This window comes from Leptopilina boulardi, unplaced genomic scaffold (assembly GCF_019393585.1).
Source record: "Leptopilina boulardi isolate dan_hultmark-lab unplaced genomic scaffold, ZJU_Lbou_2.1 LbouV2_193, whole genome shotgun sequence".
In the NCBI taxonomy this organism is placed as follows: domain Eukaryota; kingdom Metazoa; phylum Arthropoda; class Insecta; order Hymenoptera; family Figitidae; genus Leptopilina; species Leptopilina boulardi.
In genome coordinates this window covers 384860-404525 of record NW_026137744.1, presented here as the reverse complement: position 1 = coordinate 404525, position 19666 = coordinate 384860, and the positions used below count along the sequence as shown (strand labels likewise).

General features: G+C 24.5%; 1 protein-coding gene and 2 non-coding genes across 4 annotated transcripts in view; 1 reads left to right on the top strand and 2 right to left on the bottom strand.

Moving 5' to 3' along the window:
• The first annotated feature begins 2424 nt into the window (after positions 1 to 2424).
• On the top strand, positions 2425 to 2617 carry LOC127278026 (U2 spliceosomal RNA). Its single transcript, XR_007842441.1, has one exon. It is a non-coding gene; the product is annotated as a U2 spliceosomal RNA (small nuclear RNA).
• A 3594-nt stretch (positions 2618 to 6211) lies between these two features.
• Positions 6212 to 6284, bottom strand: Trnav-cac (transfer RNA valine (anticodon CAC)). Its single transcript has one exon. It is a non-coding gene; the product is annotated as a tRNA-Val (tRNA).
• Positions 6285 to 9543: 3259 nt separating this feature from the next.
• The window catches only part of LOC127278006 (patched domain-containing protein 3), a 48719-nt gene continuing 38596 nt past the window's right edge, over positions 9544 to 19666 (bottom strand). Inside the window, exons 8-10 of one of the 2 annotated variants that reach the window (XM_051299491.1) lie at positions 18109 to 18422; positions 12710 to 14094; positions 9544 to 12517 (exon numbers count right to left, since the gene is read on the bottom strand). In XM_051299491.1, the coding sequence (XP_051155448.1) occupies positions 12499 to 12517; positions 12710 to 14094; positions 18109 to 18422 (1718 nt within the window). In that variant the 3' untranslated portion in view covers positions 9544 to 12498. Of the gene's footprint in view, positions 14095 to 18108; positions 18423 to 19666 lie in introns of both variants that reach the window. The other variant, XM_051299490.1, reaches the window with a different exon arrangement.

Here is a 19666-nt window from a genome sequence, read left to right as displayed (position 1 = left end):
AAAGCTAATATGAATAATTTAAATTTTCTCTAAATTCATTTATTAAACATACAATATTGTCATCTATCCCTTCTCAGCCATATGGCCGAGATAAGATGAAATATTAGCTTCAAATTTTTTTTTATTTTTTCAACAATTTTAATTATTTATAGTTATAAATAAATTATAGTATAAATATTAATATAAAATATAAATATAAATAACAAATTAACTGAAAGCTAATATGAATAATTTAAATTTTCTCTAAAATATTTATTTAGCATCAAATGTTGTAATCCATCCCTTCTCAGCCATATGGCCGAGATAAGATGAAGTATTAGCTTCAAATTTTTTTTTATTTTTTCAACAATTTTAATTATTTATAGTTATAAATAAAATTTAGTCTTCTGTTATTAAAAAACACATTAACTGAAAGGTAATATGAATAATTTAAATTTTCTCTAAATTTATTTATTAAACATACAATATTGTAATCCATCCCTTCTCAGCCATATGGCCGAGATAAGATGAAATATTAGCTTCAAATTTTTTTTTTTTTTTCAACATTTTTAATTATTTATATTTATAAATAAAATTTAGTCTTCTGTTATTAAAAAACACATTAACTGAAAGCTAATATGAATAATTTAAATTTTCTCTAAAATATTTATTTAGCATCAAATGTTGTAATCCATCCCTTCTCAGCCATATGGCCGAGATAAGATGAAATATTAGCTTCAAATTTTTTTTTATTTTTTCAACAATTTTAATTATTTATAGTTATAAATAAATTATAGTATAAATATTAATATAAAATATAAATATAAATAACAAATTAACTGAAAGCTAATATGAATAATTTAAATTTTCTCTAAATTCATTTATTAAACATACAATATTGTCATCTATCCCTTCTCAGCCATATGGCCGAGATAAGATGAAATATTAGCTTCAAATTTTTTTTTATTTTTTCAACAATTTTAATTATTTATAGTTATAAATAAATTGTAGTATAAATATTAATATAAAATATAAATATAAATAACAAATTAACTGAAAGCTAATATGAATAATTTTAATTTTCTCTAAAATATTTATTTAGCATCAAATGTTGTAATCCATCCCTTCTCAGCCATATGGCCGAGATAAGATGAAATATTTCATTTAAAAATTGTTTTTTTTTAATATTTATAATTTTTCATTTATAAATAATTATAAATAATAATATTGAATAAAAATAGAATATGATTATAAATCTTAATATGAATAATTAAAATTTTTCTTTTTGATTTATTCATGATGCAACATTTTAATATCTTTTTACTTTTTAAACATATAAAATAATTAATAATTAATTTAAAATAGTTATTTACACATCATTTTTATTTATTCAATAATTTATGTTTTATTCGTTATCTAATTTAATACAATTTAAAATTGACAGGTTTTCGTAATGAATTTGTTTAAAACAATGAATTGTTAATAATTTGTTTAAACTTTATATTATAAACAATTAAATTTTCAAAAAAATAAGAGGGGTATTGGTGGGAAATAATATATTGTAAAACTTAAAATATTTACAATGAAGAAATAAATTTTTCCTTATAATTGTTAATAATTTCTGTAAATATGACTGTTTTTGATTGTCCGTTAAATTGTTTATTGATAATAGTACAAAAACTTTAAGGATAAATTACAATGAAAATTATATATAAACTGTAATTTTTATCTAAATTTGATTGAATTAAAATTTAATTAGCTTATCTTCTTAACTTATATTTTCTGAAAATATTCATTGTTGTCAAATTTTTTTTTTATAAATATTGTACAATTTATTTAAATTTCGCGCAAGTACAAGTGAAAATGCACGATGCGAACACTAGTGGTGCCCTCTTACAGTGCTAACGGTTGATAAGTACTTCCCCTCGGGTAACTCACAATTATAGATTCCTTCACGAAAATCTAAAATTTCATAAATTATATAAAAAATTAAGTAATTAATAAATATTTATCTAAATAATAATTCAATTCAATGTAAAATATCATTAAAGTAATTAATTTTATAAGAAATTAATTCTATCATCTAGAGATAAAGTAGTAATGTCGTGTATGTATTCAATCAGAGGTTGAATTGAATTTTTACTTTATGTTTATAAAAAATCAAAAAAATTAACAATAGTAATTTTAATTACATAAAATAAATGTAAAATTATTTATAATAAATAAAAGAAGAGTTTTTGAATTAAGTATAGCGAATAGAAACAAATGCTACCTAGCGCTGAGATCAATTATATATGTGTGTACCTGCCTGACGCTCTGAGTGCACGTCTACCGGAAGTTAGTTCGGTGAAAATCCGTTAGGGTCGCAGAGCAATATTTTTAGTGTTTCTCGCAGTAGAGATGAGCATTTTTTTCTATATAAACGCTGAGAAAACTATTTAAAATATCGCTTCTCGGCCCTATGGCTAAGATCAAAGTGTAGTATCTGTTCTTATCAGCTTGATATCTGATACGCTCTTCATTGAAGAGCCAGAATATCGAACTGATTTTTGGAAATCGGCGGAATGTCTGGGGCTTGCTCCGATTCTGCCACGGGTTGTCTCTGCATTGCAGTACCGCAGTGAACGGCCCACTTAATAGAATTAAAACAAAATTTTTACCTTTTTTTAGGTATAAAAAGTACTTTTGGTACTTTGTCAAAGTACTAATTAGTACTTTAAAAAAATATATTGTTGATATTTAATACAAAATATACGTTTAGTACTCGATAAAATGTACATTTGGTACTTAATAAAAAGTACTTTTGAAAATTTATATGAAAAGTACTTTTTGAAGTTTATAAACACATTATTGTTACTGTACAAAATATATTTCTAGTACTTTGTTTAAAGTACATTTAGCAATTTATAAAAATCACTTTTAGTACTTTATAAAAAATACTTTTAGTACTTTATAAAAGTACATTTAACAATTTATAAAAAATACATGTAGCTTATAATAAAAATACATTTAGTACTTTATAAAAAAATGCCTTTAGTACTTTATAAAAATATTTTTAGTATTTTATTAAAGTACTTTTAGTACTTTATAAAAAATACATTTAGTACTTTATAAAAATACTTTTAGTACTTTGTAAAAGTACAATTAGCAATTTATAAAAATACCTTTAGTTCTTTATAAAAATGCATTTAGTACTTTATAAAAAATATTTTTAGAACTTTATAAAAAATACTTTTAGTACTTTATAAAACTACTTTCAGTACTTTGTAAAAAAAAAACTTTTCGTACATTATAAAAATGCCTTTAGTACTTTATAAAAATACTTTTAGTACTTTATAAAACTACTTTCAGTACTTTGTAAAAAAAAAACTTTTCGTACATTATAAAAATGCCTTTAGTACTTTATAAAAATACTTTTAGTACTTTATAAAACTACTTTCAGTACTTTGTAAAAAAAAAACTTTTCGTACATTATAAAAATGCCTTTAGTACTTTATAAAAATACTTTTAGTACTTTGTAAAGGTACCTGGGTCGCTTTCTTCTTGTCGTAATTAGAGGTAGAAAAAATGCTTTAAAAAAATTGAAAAAATTCATACATCTTCATTAATTCTTCTACTTGAAGTAACAATTTTGTTTTTTTAAAAAAAAAATTTTTATCATTAAAAAGTAGAGTCCATTTTTAGGAATTACGAGGGGGAATTTACTCAGGTAGTCAAGTGTACACTCTTCCTGTAATACTTGTGTAATAACGTGTAATACCGTGTAATAATGCGTTATTACGGTGCTGTAATAAGGCAAAAAAATCTGTAATATCTCTGTAATAATGTGTAATACTCTGTATTACTCTGTATAATACTCGAGGAATTACAGCAATTTAAAATTTCGCCTGGGTCCAAAATGACACAGGTCCGGGCTCGGAGGGTTAAAATACCTTTAATGCTTTAAAAAAGATACTTTAAGGACTTTATAAAAATATTTTTGTTAATTTATCAAAGTACTTTTGGTAATTTGTGAAAGTACTTTTGGTACTTCGTAAAGGCGCTTTGGATGCTTTGTAACAATATTTTTGATTCTTTGTAAAAAGTACTTTTGACACATTGTAAAAAGTACATTTGGTACTTTGTAAAAAAAAGAAGCTACGAGTACTTTTATAGAAATTTTACAAGTATTTTGTAAAAAGTACTATGAGTACTCTTTAATAAAGTACTATAATAATTTTTATGTAAGGTACTATTTGCTTTTTGTAAAAGTAATACCTACAAAGTATTTTTGAAAAGTATACTTAATTAATATTTAAACAAAGTACTATATATACTTTTGTGAAAAGTACTACGAGTATTTTTATATTAAGTGTCATAATAATTATTTAACAGAAATAAATATTTAATTGATAATAGACAAGTAATTGATTATTTGAATCAAATGAATTTTTCTTAAGTTTAGATCTAAAAATACTTTAATCCTTAAATCTATAAATATTTTCCGCTAAATCTTGTCTGATGGGTGAAAATATTTGCTTCACAAAGAAAGGTGATTGCATGATAATGGGGGATGATATACAATCCGTCTACGTCAACACCAAAGTTATTAATTATCCCTTACTTAATTATAGCAACGCAATTGCTATAGTTAAATAAAGTGCATACCTGTCAACTTACATATTGCGTTAAAGGATAATTTAAACGTCATTCGTTTATAATCATCTGAAAGGTGAAGCACTGATATAATGAATTCCCATCATAAAATCTGACATATTCTAAGCTCTATTAAAAGTTATTAATAGTTTTATAACATTAATAATCACTTTATGTACTTTTTTAAAATATCAAGATGTGACCTAAGAGAATGCTAACTGTTCATATACTAAATTTGTACATAATTTATTGTTAAATCAAATGTAAAATTTAATTAGAGATTTTGTAATTATGTAAAGTCACGTCCATGAATTAAAATTATTTTTTTTTTTTTAATTTATATTCATAATAATTAAGAAAAAAGTATCATTTAATGAAACGTTTCAATTTGGAAACATAAATTCATTTCATGTAAATACAAAAGCCTTGAAGCAAAGTATCAAGCTACAAATCCGCTTGCTCGTTCGATTCGGTACATCGAGTTTTAATCTATCATTTGTGGTTCGATAGCCCCAGATATCTCACGTTTCAGAAAACCGCAAACCTTTGAATACCCTCTATATTTCTCTTTCATTTGTTTTTCCCAATTATTGTTCAATTGATTCTCTCAAGCAGATCAATCAATTTGACGACTTGAATTCTGAAAAATGAAACTACACATAAATAGTATAGATACAATTATAATTCTCCCAAAAAACCTATGTTTTGTAAACTTCAAAAAAAAAACATAGAGGAAGTTTGCTGTTACAGCGAATTTTTTACTGCAACAGAAAACTTTGCTTGTTTGCTAACCAGCATCTCTATAGCAAACATTTTAGTTGCTGTAGCAAATTTTTTTTAACAAAAATTCATAAGGATCAGTGGATAATTTTTCTTTTTAATATTTAATCAATATACAGAAAGGAATAAAAAATTAAATATTAAATAAGAAATTAGCCACAGATGTTTACGAATTATTGTTGGAAAAATTTGCTACAGCTGCTAAAAAATTAGATGTGACGTGTAATTTAAGCACCGAAACAAAGTTAATTTTTATAAGTTAAAATTTCACAGGTTTAAATTTTTTAATAATAATAAATTAAAATAAATTAAATAAATAAATTAAAATAAAAAAATTTTAATTTTTAAATTTATTTATAATTAAATAATTTTTTGAAATAATTTTCTATACCTGTAGACTAGCTCACTCTGTTGAAAATAACTAAAATATTCTTGCCAATCTGTTTAACCGACAAACGGCAGTTTTCTTTGATATCGAGATTCACTAAGTTCCTCGACTTTTTATCTATATGAAGGAAATTAATTTTAAAAATATGTTTCTTCCGTTTCATCATTTAATTTTATCATAATATTATATTACTAAATTATTTATTAGAAATCATATTCTACAATTTAAGACAAATTTATTATCTAGTTTTTAAATCTTTGTTACATATAACGTAATTTATTGTTACACAACAATATAATAAACATTATTAAAATAGATAGAATTTCAATGAAATATTTTGTTTTAATTTTTCATAATATAAATAATTTTATTTTTATAAATAATCGATAAAAATGTTAAGGAAAGTTTTATATTTAGCGAACAAAAAAATGTTTCCGCCCGGGATCGAACCGGGGACCTTGTGCGTGTGAAGCACACGTGATAACCACTACACTACGGAAACGCAGATAGAAATATTTTTTGTTAAATTCGTATATAAATTAGACAATTTTTAAAGAATTCCATTTTTTTTTATTAAACTCAATAGATTAGTTCAAAAAAATTTTCTTCAATATATTTTAATTGAATTCACAGTTATATTTCTCTCTTAAAATATTTTTAAAAAATGGAAATTTCTTTCTTTAGAAATAAGATGAATCTTTTTATTTTAAATAATTGTAATAAATTAATTAGGGTCAGTTGAGGTAAATGATGACAGGGGGTAGATGGGAACAAAAGGTTTTAGAGCTTAATTTACAGTTTCAAAATTAAGTTCAGCGTCGATATTTTAATCTCAGATCACCTGCAAGAGGTTTTGAGTATTGCCAAGCTTTTATCTTGACAATTGGCAGCAAGATAAAAAAAGTTATCGCTCAATGCATAAAAACTTGAAAATCAAAGTCAAACTGTTTCAGTATTTTGTCGAGCATTTCAAAGAAAACAGACTTAAAAATCATACCAAATTTTTTTCTTATTCCTTATGACTCCTATAACAGAAATTCACTTGAATTTTTGATTTTTATCAATTTAGTTAATAATGACAAGCTGTCCCCATTTACCCCAAAAATTCGAAAACTCAGGGTAAATGGGGACAGCTTGTGATTATTAACCAAATTAACAAAAATCAAAAATTCAAGTGAATTTTTGTTATGGAAGTCATAAGGAATAAGAAAAAAATTTGGTATGATTTTTAAGTCTTTTTTTTTTTCAAATGCGAGACAAAATACTGAAATGAAAAAAAAAAATAAAAAAATTTCAATTGGTTCATCTACTACAATTTTTTTTAAAAGTTTTTGCATCCCTTAATACAGTAATATACTTAAGGAAACTTTTTTTTAAAAACTTTCTCAGAAACTATGCTGTCCCCTTTTACCCCGAATTTTATGAAATTTTCTAAATTTTGGGGTAAATGGGGACAGTCAGTTTCATGCGTTTAAACACATTTTCTTGAAAGTATCAATTTGATACCAAATTGATACTTTCAAAATAACAGTGAAGCTTATCTAAATTTTTTTCTGCTGCATAAAATTAATCCTGGGAATGTAAATAACAACTTAAAAAAATATAAACCCGCAAATATTACTTTTTAAAGGAAGAAACTTACGTAATTTGTGAAAAATAGCGATTTTGTCCCCATTTACCCCAATTGACCCAACTACATTTTAAATTAATAAAAAAATTAAGAATTAAATTTTTATGTATTGTCAATTTTTACTAAATTAAAATTAAAAAAAAATACATGGGTCATTCCATTTTATTTCACCTATAGTCGTTGCGGCCCATTTTTAGAAAAATTTGGTATTTTGTATTAATATCCGTATATTTTAATATCCGTACAATTCATTTTTGACAATTATTTTATGGAATTTTTTTTAATTTACGTTGAAATTTAGTTTTTAAGTTGAGTTGAACGCAAAATATAGGTTAGTTTGACAGCTTTGGAAATTTTGTAAAAAGAACAAAAATAATTCAGTTAGTAAATTTTTTTTCATTGATATTTGTTAAAAATAGTCTAATTTACCAATGTTAATTGATAATTGTTTAAAAAAGGCCAAAATACTACGTGAAAATTAATATTCAAACTTACCTGTAAAATGTCAAAATTTGTCACATTTTATTTATATTTTCCCAGAAAGTTTATAAATATTATAAAATTTATTACTACCTAACAATAAGTACTTTCCATGTACTTGCACATGATATATGTTGGCATTTTATTTTTATAATATAGAAATATGAGAAATTTTACCTTGAATGTTGAAATTTTCAGGATTTTATCTGATTTTGAATACTTATATCTTCGCAAGCGATTAATGAAAAAATCTCATTTTGGTTTTAAAATTTAAGTTAAATCTTCTTTATTCATCTTATCAAAATTTGGTGATGGAGAACGAGCTACTTTTTATTATTATTCACTTTAAAAAATTCACCGTAAAATACGCATTTGAAGGTTAAAAAACAAGTAATTTTATAAAACTGAAGTTGGTTTTCTCAATATAGATTTATTTGTATGAATTTTATTTATAAAAATACTTGTTTTTTAACCTTCAAATGCGTATTTTACGGTGAATTTTTTAAAGTGAATAATAATAAAAAGTAGCTCGTTCTCCATCACCAAATTTTGATAAGATGAATAAAGAAGATTTAACTTAAATTTTAAAACCAAAATGAGATTTTTTCATTAATCGCTTGCGAAGATATAAGTATTCAAAATCAGATAAAATCCTGAAAATTTCAACATTCAAGGTAAAATTTCTCATATTTCTATATTATAAAAATAAAATGCCAACATATATCATGTGCAAGTACATGGAAAGTACTTATTGTTAGGTAGTAATAAATTTTATAATATTTATAAACTTTCTGGGAAAATATAAATAAAATGTGACAAATTTTGACATTTTACAGGTAAGTTTGAATATTAATTTTCACGTAATATTTTGGCCTTTTTTACACAATTATCAATTAACATTGATAAATTAGACTATTTTCAACAAATATCAATGAAAAAAAATTTACTAACTGAATTATTTTTGTTCTTTTTACAAAATTTCCAAAGCTGTCAAACTAACTTATTTTCCGTTCAACTCAACATAAAAACTAAATTTCAACGTAAATTAAAAAAAATTTCATAAAATAATTGTCAAAAATGAATTTTACGGATATTAAAAGTCATTAATACAAAGTACCAAATTTGTCTAAAAATAGGCCGCAACGACTATAGGTGAAATAAAATGGAATGACCCACATTAATTTTATATCTAAAATAAAATTGTTAATTTCAATATTATAAACAAAAAATCAATTTATAATTATTAAATGACTTCTTTATTATAAAATAAATTGGCTTTTAAACGTTCTACTAGACCTTCAATATAGATTTTACCTCATAAAAATTATTTAAAGTATTTTCTGTTTTATTCATTTATAATTTCCTGATAATTTAAATATTAAATTCTACATATCAATTAAGAAAAATTTTAATTATAATTAAAAATTTTTAAATTCACTTATTTTGAATAAATTTACATATATACCATATTTTTAATTCAGTGTTTGACAGAATTTAAAAATGAAAATTATTATCCTAATAAGATAAATAATATATATATATATATATATATATATATATATATATATATTTTTATAGCCTTGAAAATTATACTTTGAAATGAACAGAAAAGCGCATAGAAGGGTACATTTTTCAAATAATGAAATGAATGTCCTATAAAATTATTGAACACTATATTTCGTACACGTATACACTTTAAACCTGTTTGATATAAACATGATTATTCTTTTTTTACATTCTCAAACCAAGTTTTTTTTTAACATCTCATTCATAAATATACAATTATTTTAAACATTTATTGCTTAAAAATTAAACAAACGCCTTAATTCTAAATACTTATTCTTAAAATTGCCTAATAATATTTACGTAGAAAAAAAAATATATATATATATATATATATATCTTTACAGGCAAAAAAAAACAGATTTTTGCAATTATATTTATTTTTACAATCGGTCGCAAAATATTTTCAAATTACTATTATCTAAAATTTTCCTGAATTTTTTTCTCATGAAAATATTGATCATTTAGTAACACTCTTATAGAAAGTATTATGTATTAACAAACCTGAGGTGATATAACTAATTTGATGCATGGCATATGTTGCAACCTTATCCAACGTTTTTAAAATTTTTCACCATTATTGTCAGTTTCGCCATATTGTCTATATTTAAAAAAAAAATACCTACATTCTCTCTTTAACTAATAACGCACTTAACGACGTATAATTAAATTTTTATATTTTTAGAATGGCCAAAATGAATTCATTTTATTAAAGTTAATTTCAGGTACCCTAGCAAACTATATTCATGATAAAAAATTTATTTTTCTCAGAGCTAAATAAATATTTATTTAATTCAAATACATTATATTATATGTATTTGATTCGAATAAAAAAATTCTATACACAGAGAGAAATAGATGATAAGAACTTATGATCTTAAGATGGTTACTCCGTACAATCTAGATAGTAACTGATAGAATCTAGATAGCTGTCCGTATATATGTAAGATCAAATATGGTACTTGGTACTATCTAGATAGTACCCTGTACCATCTATTCCTCTCCGTATATATATATATTGTTCGACGATTATAAATGTTAAAAAATTGATCGATTCGCAGTTTTTTTTTTGTCGTGTTAGCAAAATGGAAAAAATACATTTTTAAATAAAGTAAATTTGATAGAAATTATGAAAAATAACGAGAAGAACAAATTATATGTTCTCTATTTCAAACAAAATACTTGTTACAACAATAGAAAATTAATCAATAAAGTGCCTTGCAGTTCTTTAAAAAAAAAAAAAAAAAAACATTCCTCTCGAACTTAAAAAGATACTTAATAATCTGTACACATTATATATTCATCAGTTCTTTTTTTAATGGAAATATTATCCATTTGCGGAATCGACTTAACAATTTCATGCAATTACAATTGTAGTTAATAAACTATTTTTTTCCTTGTCATTTACACTCTGACTTATAATTATTATTATTTTTTTTGTTTGAATTAACAATTCCTATTACATACTATATTTATGCAAAATACATTTTCTCTTTTGATTTATATATATATAGAGAGAGAGATTGAGCATATATTTGCTTGAAAAGTGTAAATATTTGGACAATTTTTATTTTAAAGTGGAAAAATGTTTTTAAACTTTATTAAAAAATAATTCGTTATTTCTAAAAAGTATGTATATATTATTTAAAAATAATTTTCTAGGGTGTTGATTTCAATTACTTTTAGAAATTATTTAAAGTTTTATTAATATTTTGATGAATAAAATTTGCTTTAACATTTAATTATTTCGCTTTGTAGGCATTTGAAACTTGAATGAATTTTTTATGATAATCTAAATTTAATGAAGTTTATAATATTTTATTTTGTTTAATAAAACATATTCAATTTAATAAAGTTCATTTAATGAAAATTGTATATAATTATTAAAAAAATTTGAATTCAAATGATTAAATTAATTATTAATCAAATAAATATTTTTTTAACCCAAATAAATTTCATTAAAATTAATTAAACTGTATTCAAACCAATAATCGCTATATATATTTATTTGATAGTAAGCAAGTAATCAATTATTTGAAATAAATAAATTCTTTTTCATTGCAAATAACTTTTAAAAAACATTTTTTTTTTAAATATTTGCATTAATAATTTATTAACATATAACATATATCGTGACAAAGAATTATTTCTTTAATTTACTGCAAAATTAGAGCAAAATTTATTCAATTTCAAAAATATTGTAAAACAGAAAACAATTTTGAGAACAACTCTCAAGATTTGTATAAAAATCTTCATTTAGTGAAAAATCAAAACCTCAAGATTCATTTGGCATGTTCTTTAAAAATATTTGAACGTTCTCCAATTATTCGTGAAAAAATTGATATTCTTTAAAATTTTTTCAAAAATTTTGATAAAATGTTTCTTTTTAATCCGCATTAATTGTGATAAAATTTTTTAAACTCTTTACGAGTTAGAGGTGTTTAGTTTCAAATTACAATTTTTTTTTTTTTTTTAAGTGGGATTATGTTAAAAATTTTCAATTTTATCCTAAATGCAAAGTGTTTTGAAATTTTTACCACATTAATAAAGAAATGTTTCTTCAAAATTTTTGGGGAAAATTTAATGAGAAGTGATTTTTTTCTTGTATAGAGAAAGTTCTTAAAGTGAGTAGTAAATATCGATTTGTCTGAAAAATTTAATTTTTATAATTATCTGAACTTGATTATCACAGCAATTAAGTATTATCATGTTCAGAATGGACAATTACCTTTAATCCAGTCATTGTTATGTAACTTTTTATCGTCAATATTAAAAAAAGTATATTGTCCTTTACAAATTTCTAAATATGAAATTTCAAGTGTATCAAAAGTTGATGCACAAATTTTACAAATAGCTTGATTGTTATAATAATAGTCTCTTAGCCCCTACTCAAATGAGTATTTGCTTTTAAAATAGAATTCACATCACACTGGTTCGCACTCAATATACACCTAATTTCTAATTCAGAAAATAAGTTCGTCAACAGGTTACAGGTACAACGCCGCCTGTTCCTTTTATAACAGTAGAGATCACTGAGCGTCTTCTATATACACTCGGGACCACTGAAAATCGTGAGATTACTTTATCAGTCATCATTTATTGTAGCACAATATTTAATTAAAAAAAAAAAAAAAAAAAAAAAAAAAACAGTCCCAAAATGTGTCTAGGGAAAAAAATTATTTTCATCAAAATTTGATAATGAAAATCAATTGAAAACAATAATTTTCTATGGATATCGAGGATCAGTGAAGTACCTTGGTGGTTGATGAAGATTATGTTGAGATCGACTGCGAATATATTCCCTTGTACCATTATTATTAGAAGAAGCTTTTTGTTTAGAATCGTTAATTGAATTTGATTCCTCTTGATTACCTGGTGCTCCAGGATAATCTGGAGGTGGTGCTATATTAGCCTGAAATTGTGACAAACCCTGTAGTGTGCCAACTGATCTTCTCCATTCGTTTGTCTTTTTTTGTTCATCTTTCTCCTGCTGTTGTCTTCTTCTACTTTGAGAAGATCCACTTTCAGTTGAATTACTATCCTCACTAGTTCCTAATCCTGGATCTCTCTCTTCAAAATTCGTCATACTAATCGCTGGACTTCCTTTACCATTGGTTGTAGTTGAGTAATAAAGTTGTGGATGAGGGATAACATAAGGTTTTGTAAGTTTACTGATGTCTTCTTTCGATTTTTTACCACCCTCAATTTCTTCCTCTTTACTCTTTGGCGTGGCACCTGTACCAAAAATTGACAACAACACAGGAAGTAGTAGAAGTCCATGAAGTGCACCGAGGAAAATGACAAGAAATACCATTTTAAAGAAGACAAGGAAAATATAGGTTCCTGCGAATAAGAGTGCTAGAAGACCGAGAATTGTTGAGATTGCACCCTGGACAACTGGAAGACCAAGACTGTAGAGACAAGCCTTGACACGTTCCTCTGCTGTCTTGTATTTTGAGCTCATGTAAGCGTAACAAATGTGTGCTGTAAAATCAATGCTAAATCCAATGCACATAATGAGATTAATCATTGATATACTGTCGAGATTAACATCCCATAGTGCCATATAGCCAGCCACTCCTATTTCAATTGAGATAATGCAAAATGCCACTAGTAAACAGCAGACAACATCAGGAATAAAAATATAGGCAATTATCATCATTGCTACTGCTCCTATTAACATTGATTGAATGCTAATTGGTATGACAAGTTCAAATTGATCAAAGAAGACAAAATAGGGATGAAAAACACTGGCATTTAATGGTGAATCGTGACAAATTTTTCTCAAATCTCTCACCATTTCTTTCTCTTGATTTGTACCACTGACATTCACTGCTTGAATGAGGAATCTACTGCCTATAATATGCTTACCGGTATCATCGAATTTAACATCGAGAGAGAAAGGACTCGATGGGTAAAGCCAATATTCCTTTAAAGTTTTAATGAAATTCTCCTCTGTGTCTATCGTTACATTTAGAAATTCTTGATTTTCAGTGATATAGCTCAGAAAACTACGTAGCCAACTTTCCGAATAGAGAGAGTTACTTATCCATTTTGTTTCTTCCAAAGTTTTTGTGAGATTTTCTATTTGTGATTGAATTTCTGGGTCGCTGTAGTCATATTCACCACTGACAATCATCTGTAATTGTACAAAAAGATTTATGTTAATGAGCTGGAAAAATTTATGCATTTAATAAATATTTCATTATCGAGAGAAAATCTCATATAGTTTCAAATTATAATTAGGAAGTAACTGAGAGAATATAGTGAAATTAGTAATGCAGAATCGAGTTGATTTATTTGTTCCTTCAGCTTCTTTTATAAAAAAAATAAGATGATGGAAATATTATATATTTAATTATTTTATTATTTGAACGAAATTATTGATTTGGGTAAATTAATTTTTCCTGACATTTTTTACTATTTGATTCATACCTTCAGTTAAAACCAAAAAAAAACCTATTTTTTATAAACAGATTGAGTAATTTTTCATAATAGAAATGTCTCCTATTTTCGGTGGACCAAATTTTCCCGTTTCTCTTTACTTAAATAAAATTGCAGATCGGTATTTTGATTACTTTCGATCTAATCTCGATGCCAAACTTATTTTTGTCAAATTTGGAAATGAAATTTTTTATAGTTTTCTATGTTACCGACCGGTTAAAGATTTAACATGTTAGTGTACAGCGCCACTGCTGACAGTATCCACTATACCTATACATGTATAATAGTAAAAAAAACATGGCTGCCGAAGCTGTCACTTTGTTTTGTTTTCGTATCGTTATTCGAGGAAAAAAATGTGGAGCGATCCACCAAAATTCTTGAACAGAGTAAATCCATAATTGAGCTTTTTTTTGATATTATTCCGGTGCAAAAAAAAAAAAAAATTTTTTTAAATTTTTCTTAATTTTGATAATTCACAATAATTTTAGATCCCAAATAATGCCTGAAAAAAAATTGACACCCCTTAACAAAATTAATTTTGATGAGTTGAAATTTCACCGATTCCTCCCCTTAAGAATTTTTCTAAATTAAAAGATGAATTTGAGGGAAAAGTTTTTTTCTTTTTAAATTAAGATTTTAAAAAAAAAAAAATTAGAGAAATAAAAAACAACACGAGAATTTATGAAAAATGAAAGAAAATACTCTTTAAATTTGAATTGTGATAATTTGTTCACTATTTCAAATTAGTCGAAATTTTCACTAATTTTTAGCAAAATATTACTATTTGATTAAGTAAATTTTTTTTTGATTTTTTTTTACTAAAGTTTTAGTGAAAAATGACAAAAAAAATTAGTAGAAATTTTTTCAGTAATTTAAATTAGTGAACGAATTCTCACTAATTTAAATTTAGAGAGTACTGACCTATAACGGAAAAAAATACGTAAGTGGGCAGGGCAGTATAAAAAATCGAAGAAATTTCTATTATTATTGAATACAAATAATTTTTTCATCCTCACATTTTATTTTACTTAGAACAAAAAAAAAAATTGAAATATTTCACTTATAGTTTAGAAATTTTTTTAACCTTCTAAGACTCAAGTTTTCCTAAAAATTTAAATAGTAAAATTTGATATTTAGGGGTTTTTTTTAAATAACTAAATTTTTTTTTTAAAACACAATATAAAAGAAATTGTAAAGATGAGACCATTTAAATTTCACTGGTGATTTTAATTCATTCGAATAAAGTGAGAGTCCAGTCAAGACAAATGAAAAATTTATTATAAAGATCCTATTGAAAGAATAATATATGAAGCGCTATAATGAAGTTAAATGAAGACATACGAGATCCGTCAACTTGAATCAATTTACAAAATGAAAAAAAAAATATTTACATTAATGACGCGATCTAAAAATAAGGTTTGTGCATTGTTTTCGATGGGTTTCTTGGAATTTCCTTGGCACTTTCTCGTCGATTGCACGAGTCATGACAAGTTAAGAGAGAAAATATTGTGAAGGTGAGAGGGAACTATATATAGAGAGGTATATTACCTTTTCATATTTGAAATTATTTGCGTCACTTCCGGTGTGATTGTCTCATATTATAAATATAATAGAAGAATCGAGAAAATTATAACTCAATATCCATTGAAATAAATTTAACCATATTTATATCGAAGGACGCATTTATTTAAAACTATAAACTTTCAAATATAATCAAGTTTCAATTTAATATGTTAATGGATAGAATTATCATTTTTCAAATGATTACATTTACGGAAGTACTCATTGAGTAATGAAGAATTAATAATACTTAAATTCACTCTTCATTTCATAATAATTTTCTAAGTTTCCAGAAACTAGTTCCTGATTGGTGAACTCAATATTCTTTTATGGCTTGTACACACATTTTTTTTCGCAATACGTATATATACCGAATAAATATTTTATCCACTTCGGGAATTCCATCCTCTTCCACCTGACGCAACTGATACGTTTGCTTTTCTTAAAATCTCAACGTTGGAGAAAGTTGTTTGTACGATCAGGTGGAAAAGAAAGATAGAATTAAGAGGGAGACAGAGAGGGCACGTGACATAATTACATACACAGGATTACGTTCTTCCAACATAACTATTAAGTATTTTTTGCTCTGTTGTACAATATTCTTTTGACCATTGGGAAAGTGTGCTTTTAAAGAATTCTATATCTCACAAGATGGAGACAAGTTTTAATTCAAATGAAATCAAATTTTTCAGATATATAGGAGCAAAAGATACTTAAAAAAAAAATTTATTTCATTTAAATAATCGCAGTTATTTGACTATTTATAAAATAAATATTTACTTGAATCAAAATAATTTTTATTTCAATTAAAGAAACTTTAATTATCTTCTTTTTAATTCATTCATTCGGTCTAAAATTTATTATGCGCCTTTTATTGATAATTCTCAATTTGACAAATATAGTAATTACTTGGAAGATATTCAGAAGAAATTCCTCAAATATGGACCTCATTTTTAAAATTGAAAAGCGTTATCCTCCCCAAGGTTCAAATTACACTGACTTATTTTTGCGCTTTGACTTCCGAACTGTTGAACAGCGTATAATTTTTTCCGCGTATATATTTATATGCAAAATATTAACATCACAGATATATGCACCAGAGATCCTATTTAAATTAAATATTAGTGTGCCTAGAATTTTCTCACGGAATGATAAGTTTCTCCTATTTTCTATACATGTTTTCATATTAATTACTTAGTTGAAAATTTGAAACCGAATGTTGATGTGTTTTTCTTACAATGTACAGATTTTATTAGAGCCTTTAACTTATATTTAAACTCGTTGAATTAATCCTTGTTATTTTTCTTTTAGTTATTTCTATAATTTTTGTAATATAATTTAAGCTATGTACTGAAATTGCCCAGCATTTATGGTCCAATTGGATCGCGGGTGTTAATGTTATAAATAAATTTGAAACAATAATTTCTCTATTTGAAACAAATACCATTCAATTGACTCAAGTAATAAGGGTCACATGAAAATTCTATACAAATTAATTTTAGAGCTTATTTATGCATCTCAATAATAATTATTTCTCTCTAAATCTGAATCAGTCATATTTTACTGATTAGCAGTAGAAATCTATACTAATTGCCATAGCGAGAATTGAGCAACTGACAATTAATAGAAATTTACTGATTCAATTAGTAAAATATCAATTACTGATTGAATCAGTAATATAAATATATGGCGGCGGCAACAAAATCTACTGATTTAATAGTTAATTTTAAAGGTTATGTTATATACAAATTACTGATTTAAATAAGTTATTTTCTATTGCTTGCATATTCACTAATTATATTAGTAAATTTCAAATAATAACTGAAACTTCAGTTAAAATGAAAAGTACTTATTGAATTAGTAAAATTTCTACTGATTCAGATTTAGAGAGTACAAATATAAAATATTTATTTGATAATAGTCAAGTAACCGAATAGTTGAATCAAATAAATTTTTTTTTCTAATATACCATTCAAATTTAGTGATTTAGTTTAAAATTCATTATAAAATTTTACTGCAGGTATTAAATGAAATGGAATTATTACATAAAATTTGGTTAATTTTTTTTTTTTTTACTTTTTCATTATTCTTTTTTCAGTTAGTTGAAATGGACATTAAAAACAGTGGAATAATTATAGAAAAAGTTTACCTGAACTCTGTAGGGAAACTCTCGGAAGTATAAATCTTGTAGATCATAAAAAGTGACTGAATAGGAATCCTCCTTTGATAATTTACGTCTCTCGAGACCTTCTTTAATTTTCGTTAATCCATAACATGCTCCAGCCAAATATGCGGCAAAAACAATGATAACTAGAGCCTTCACTGATTTCATGTTTAAAGCTGCGCCCAAATAATCTCTAAACCAACTCATACATCCGTGTTCAGGATTATCAATTACATTACGAGGATCGTCAGGATCAATTCCTCCCGAACATAGCAGACGATATAGCCAAGATCGATGTCCTGTAATTAATAAAATTGTTTTTTATTTTATTTTATTTCTTTTTTGACAAAGAAAATTGTTATTTGAAACAAATAAATATTTAACTCTGAATGTGCCTGAAGTTCTGAAAGTTTAAATAAATGAAATCATTTTTTTGTCTAAAAATTACTTAAAAATTACTAATGCAATGAAAAATATAAAAATACTATTTTAATATTATTATATTTAAAAATATTATTTATGGATAAAAAATTATTCTATTGTTGATTAGATTTGGAAAAAAATTATTAACATTGAAATAAGGTTGCAATATAAGTTATATCAATTTTTGTCATTTAAAAGAAAAATCTTTTTTTTCCTATATTTTTACATATAGACAAGCTATAAAGTTTATTAAAATTTGTCATTTGTGAAAATATTAGTCAACTATTATTTGCAACAATAGCCAATGTGGTTTTTATATCTTCTTTAACGAGATATTATACATTAATAACAAAGAAACAGAAGCATAAACAGTCTTGATAAGAAGAATGCAATTATTGTTTCCTGCCTGACGCATTTTAATGCCCGTCACTGACCTTATATATATATGAAAAGCGTATTTGAACGTGATAAAAATATCTTTAAACCCAATTTTTCTTATTATTTCTTTTCTTCAAATAATTTTTCTAATTATACAGTACTTATTTTTTTTTTTTAAATTTAATTATAATTTCATTATTGATATAATTATAATATATTTAAAAAAATAATTATTAATGTTTAACAAATTAACAATGTTTAAAATAAAACAAAAAATTTAAAAAAAAAAATTTAATTCAGGGCTTTGAGGAAATGTTTAGAAAAAACAGTTTTAATTAAAAATGGGAAATTCTCCTTGACACATTTTCAATAAATGAATTATTATTAATTTTTCTTGAATTTCATTAAGACAGTGAAAAGAAAAACTTCCTTGAATTAACAATATATAATTTCAATAAACTAGTCAAGCGATGACATTAAAATAAAATATATATATATATAAGACATAGGGAAAGTAATTCGCGATTACACAAGTATCCGTTAACATCATCTAATCTAAACAAATTGGCAGTATTTTTAACAGTAAAATTCCTCTAATGACTTCTTACGATTTTATAATAATGTTTTATTTATTTCCCTGACAATTGAATGTTCGTGGGACAATTGAGTTATAGCGAACATCGTAACGAAATCATTATTTCCAAACATTTTATTGGAAAAAAATTATATGATCATCGTTAAT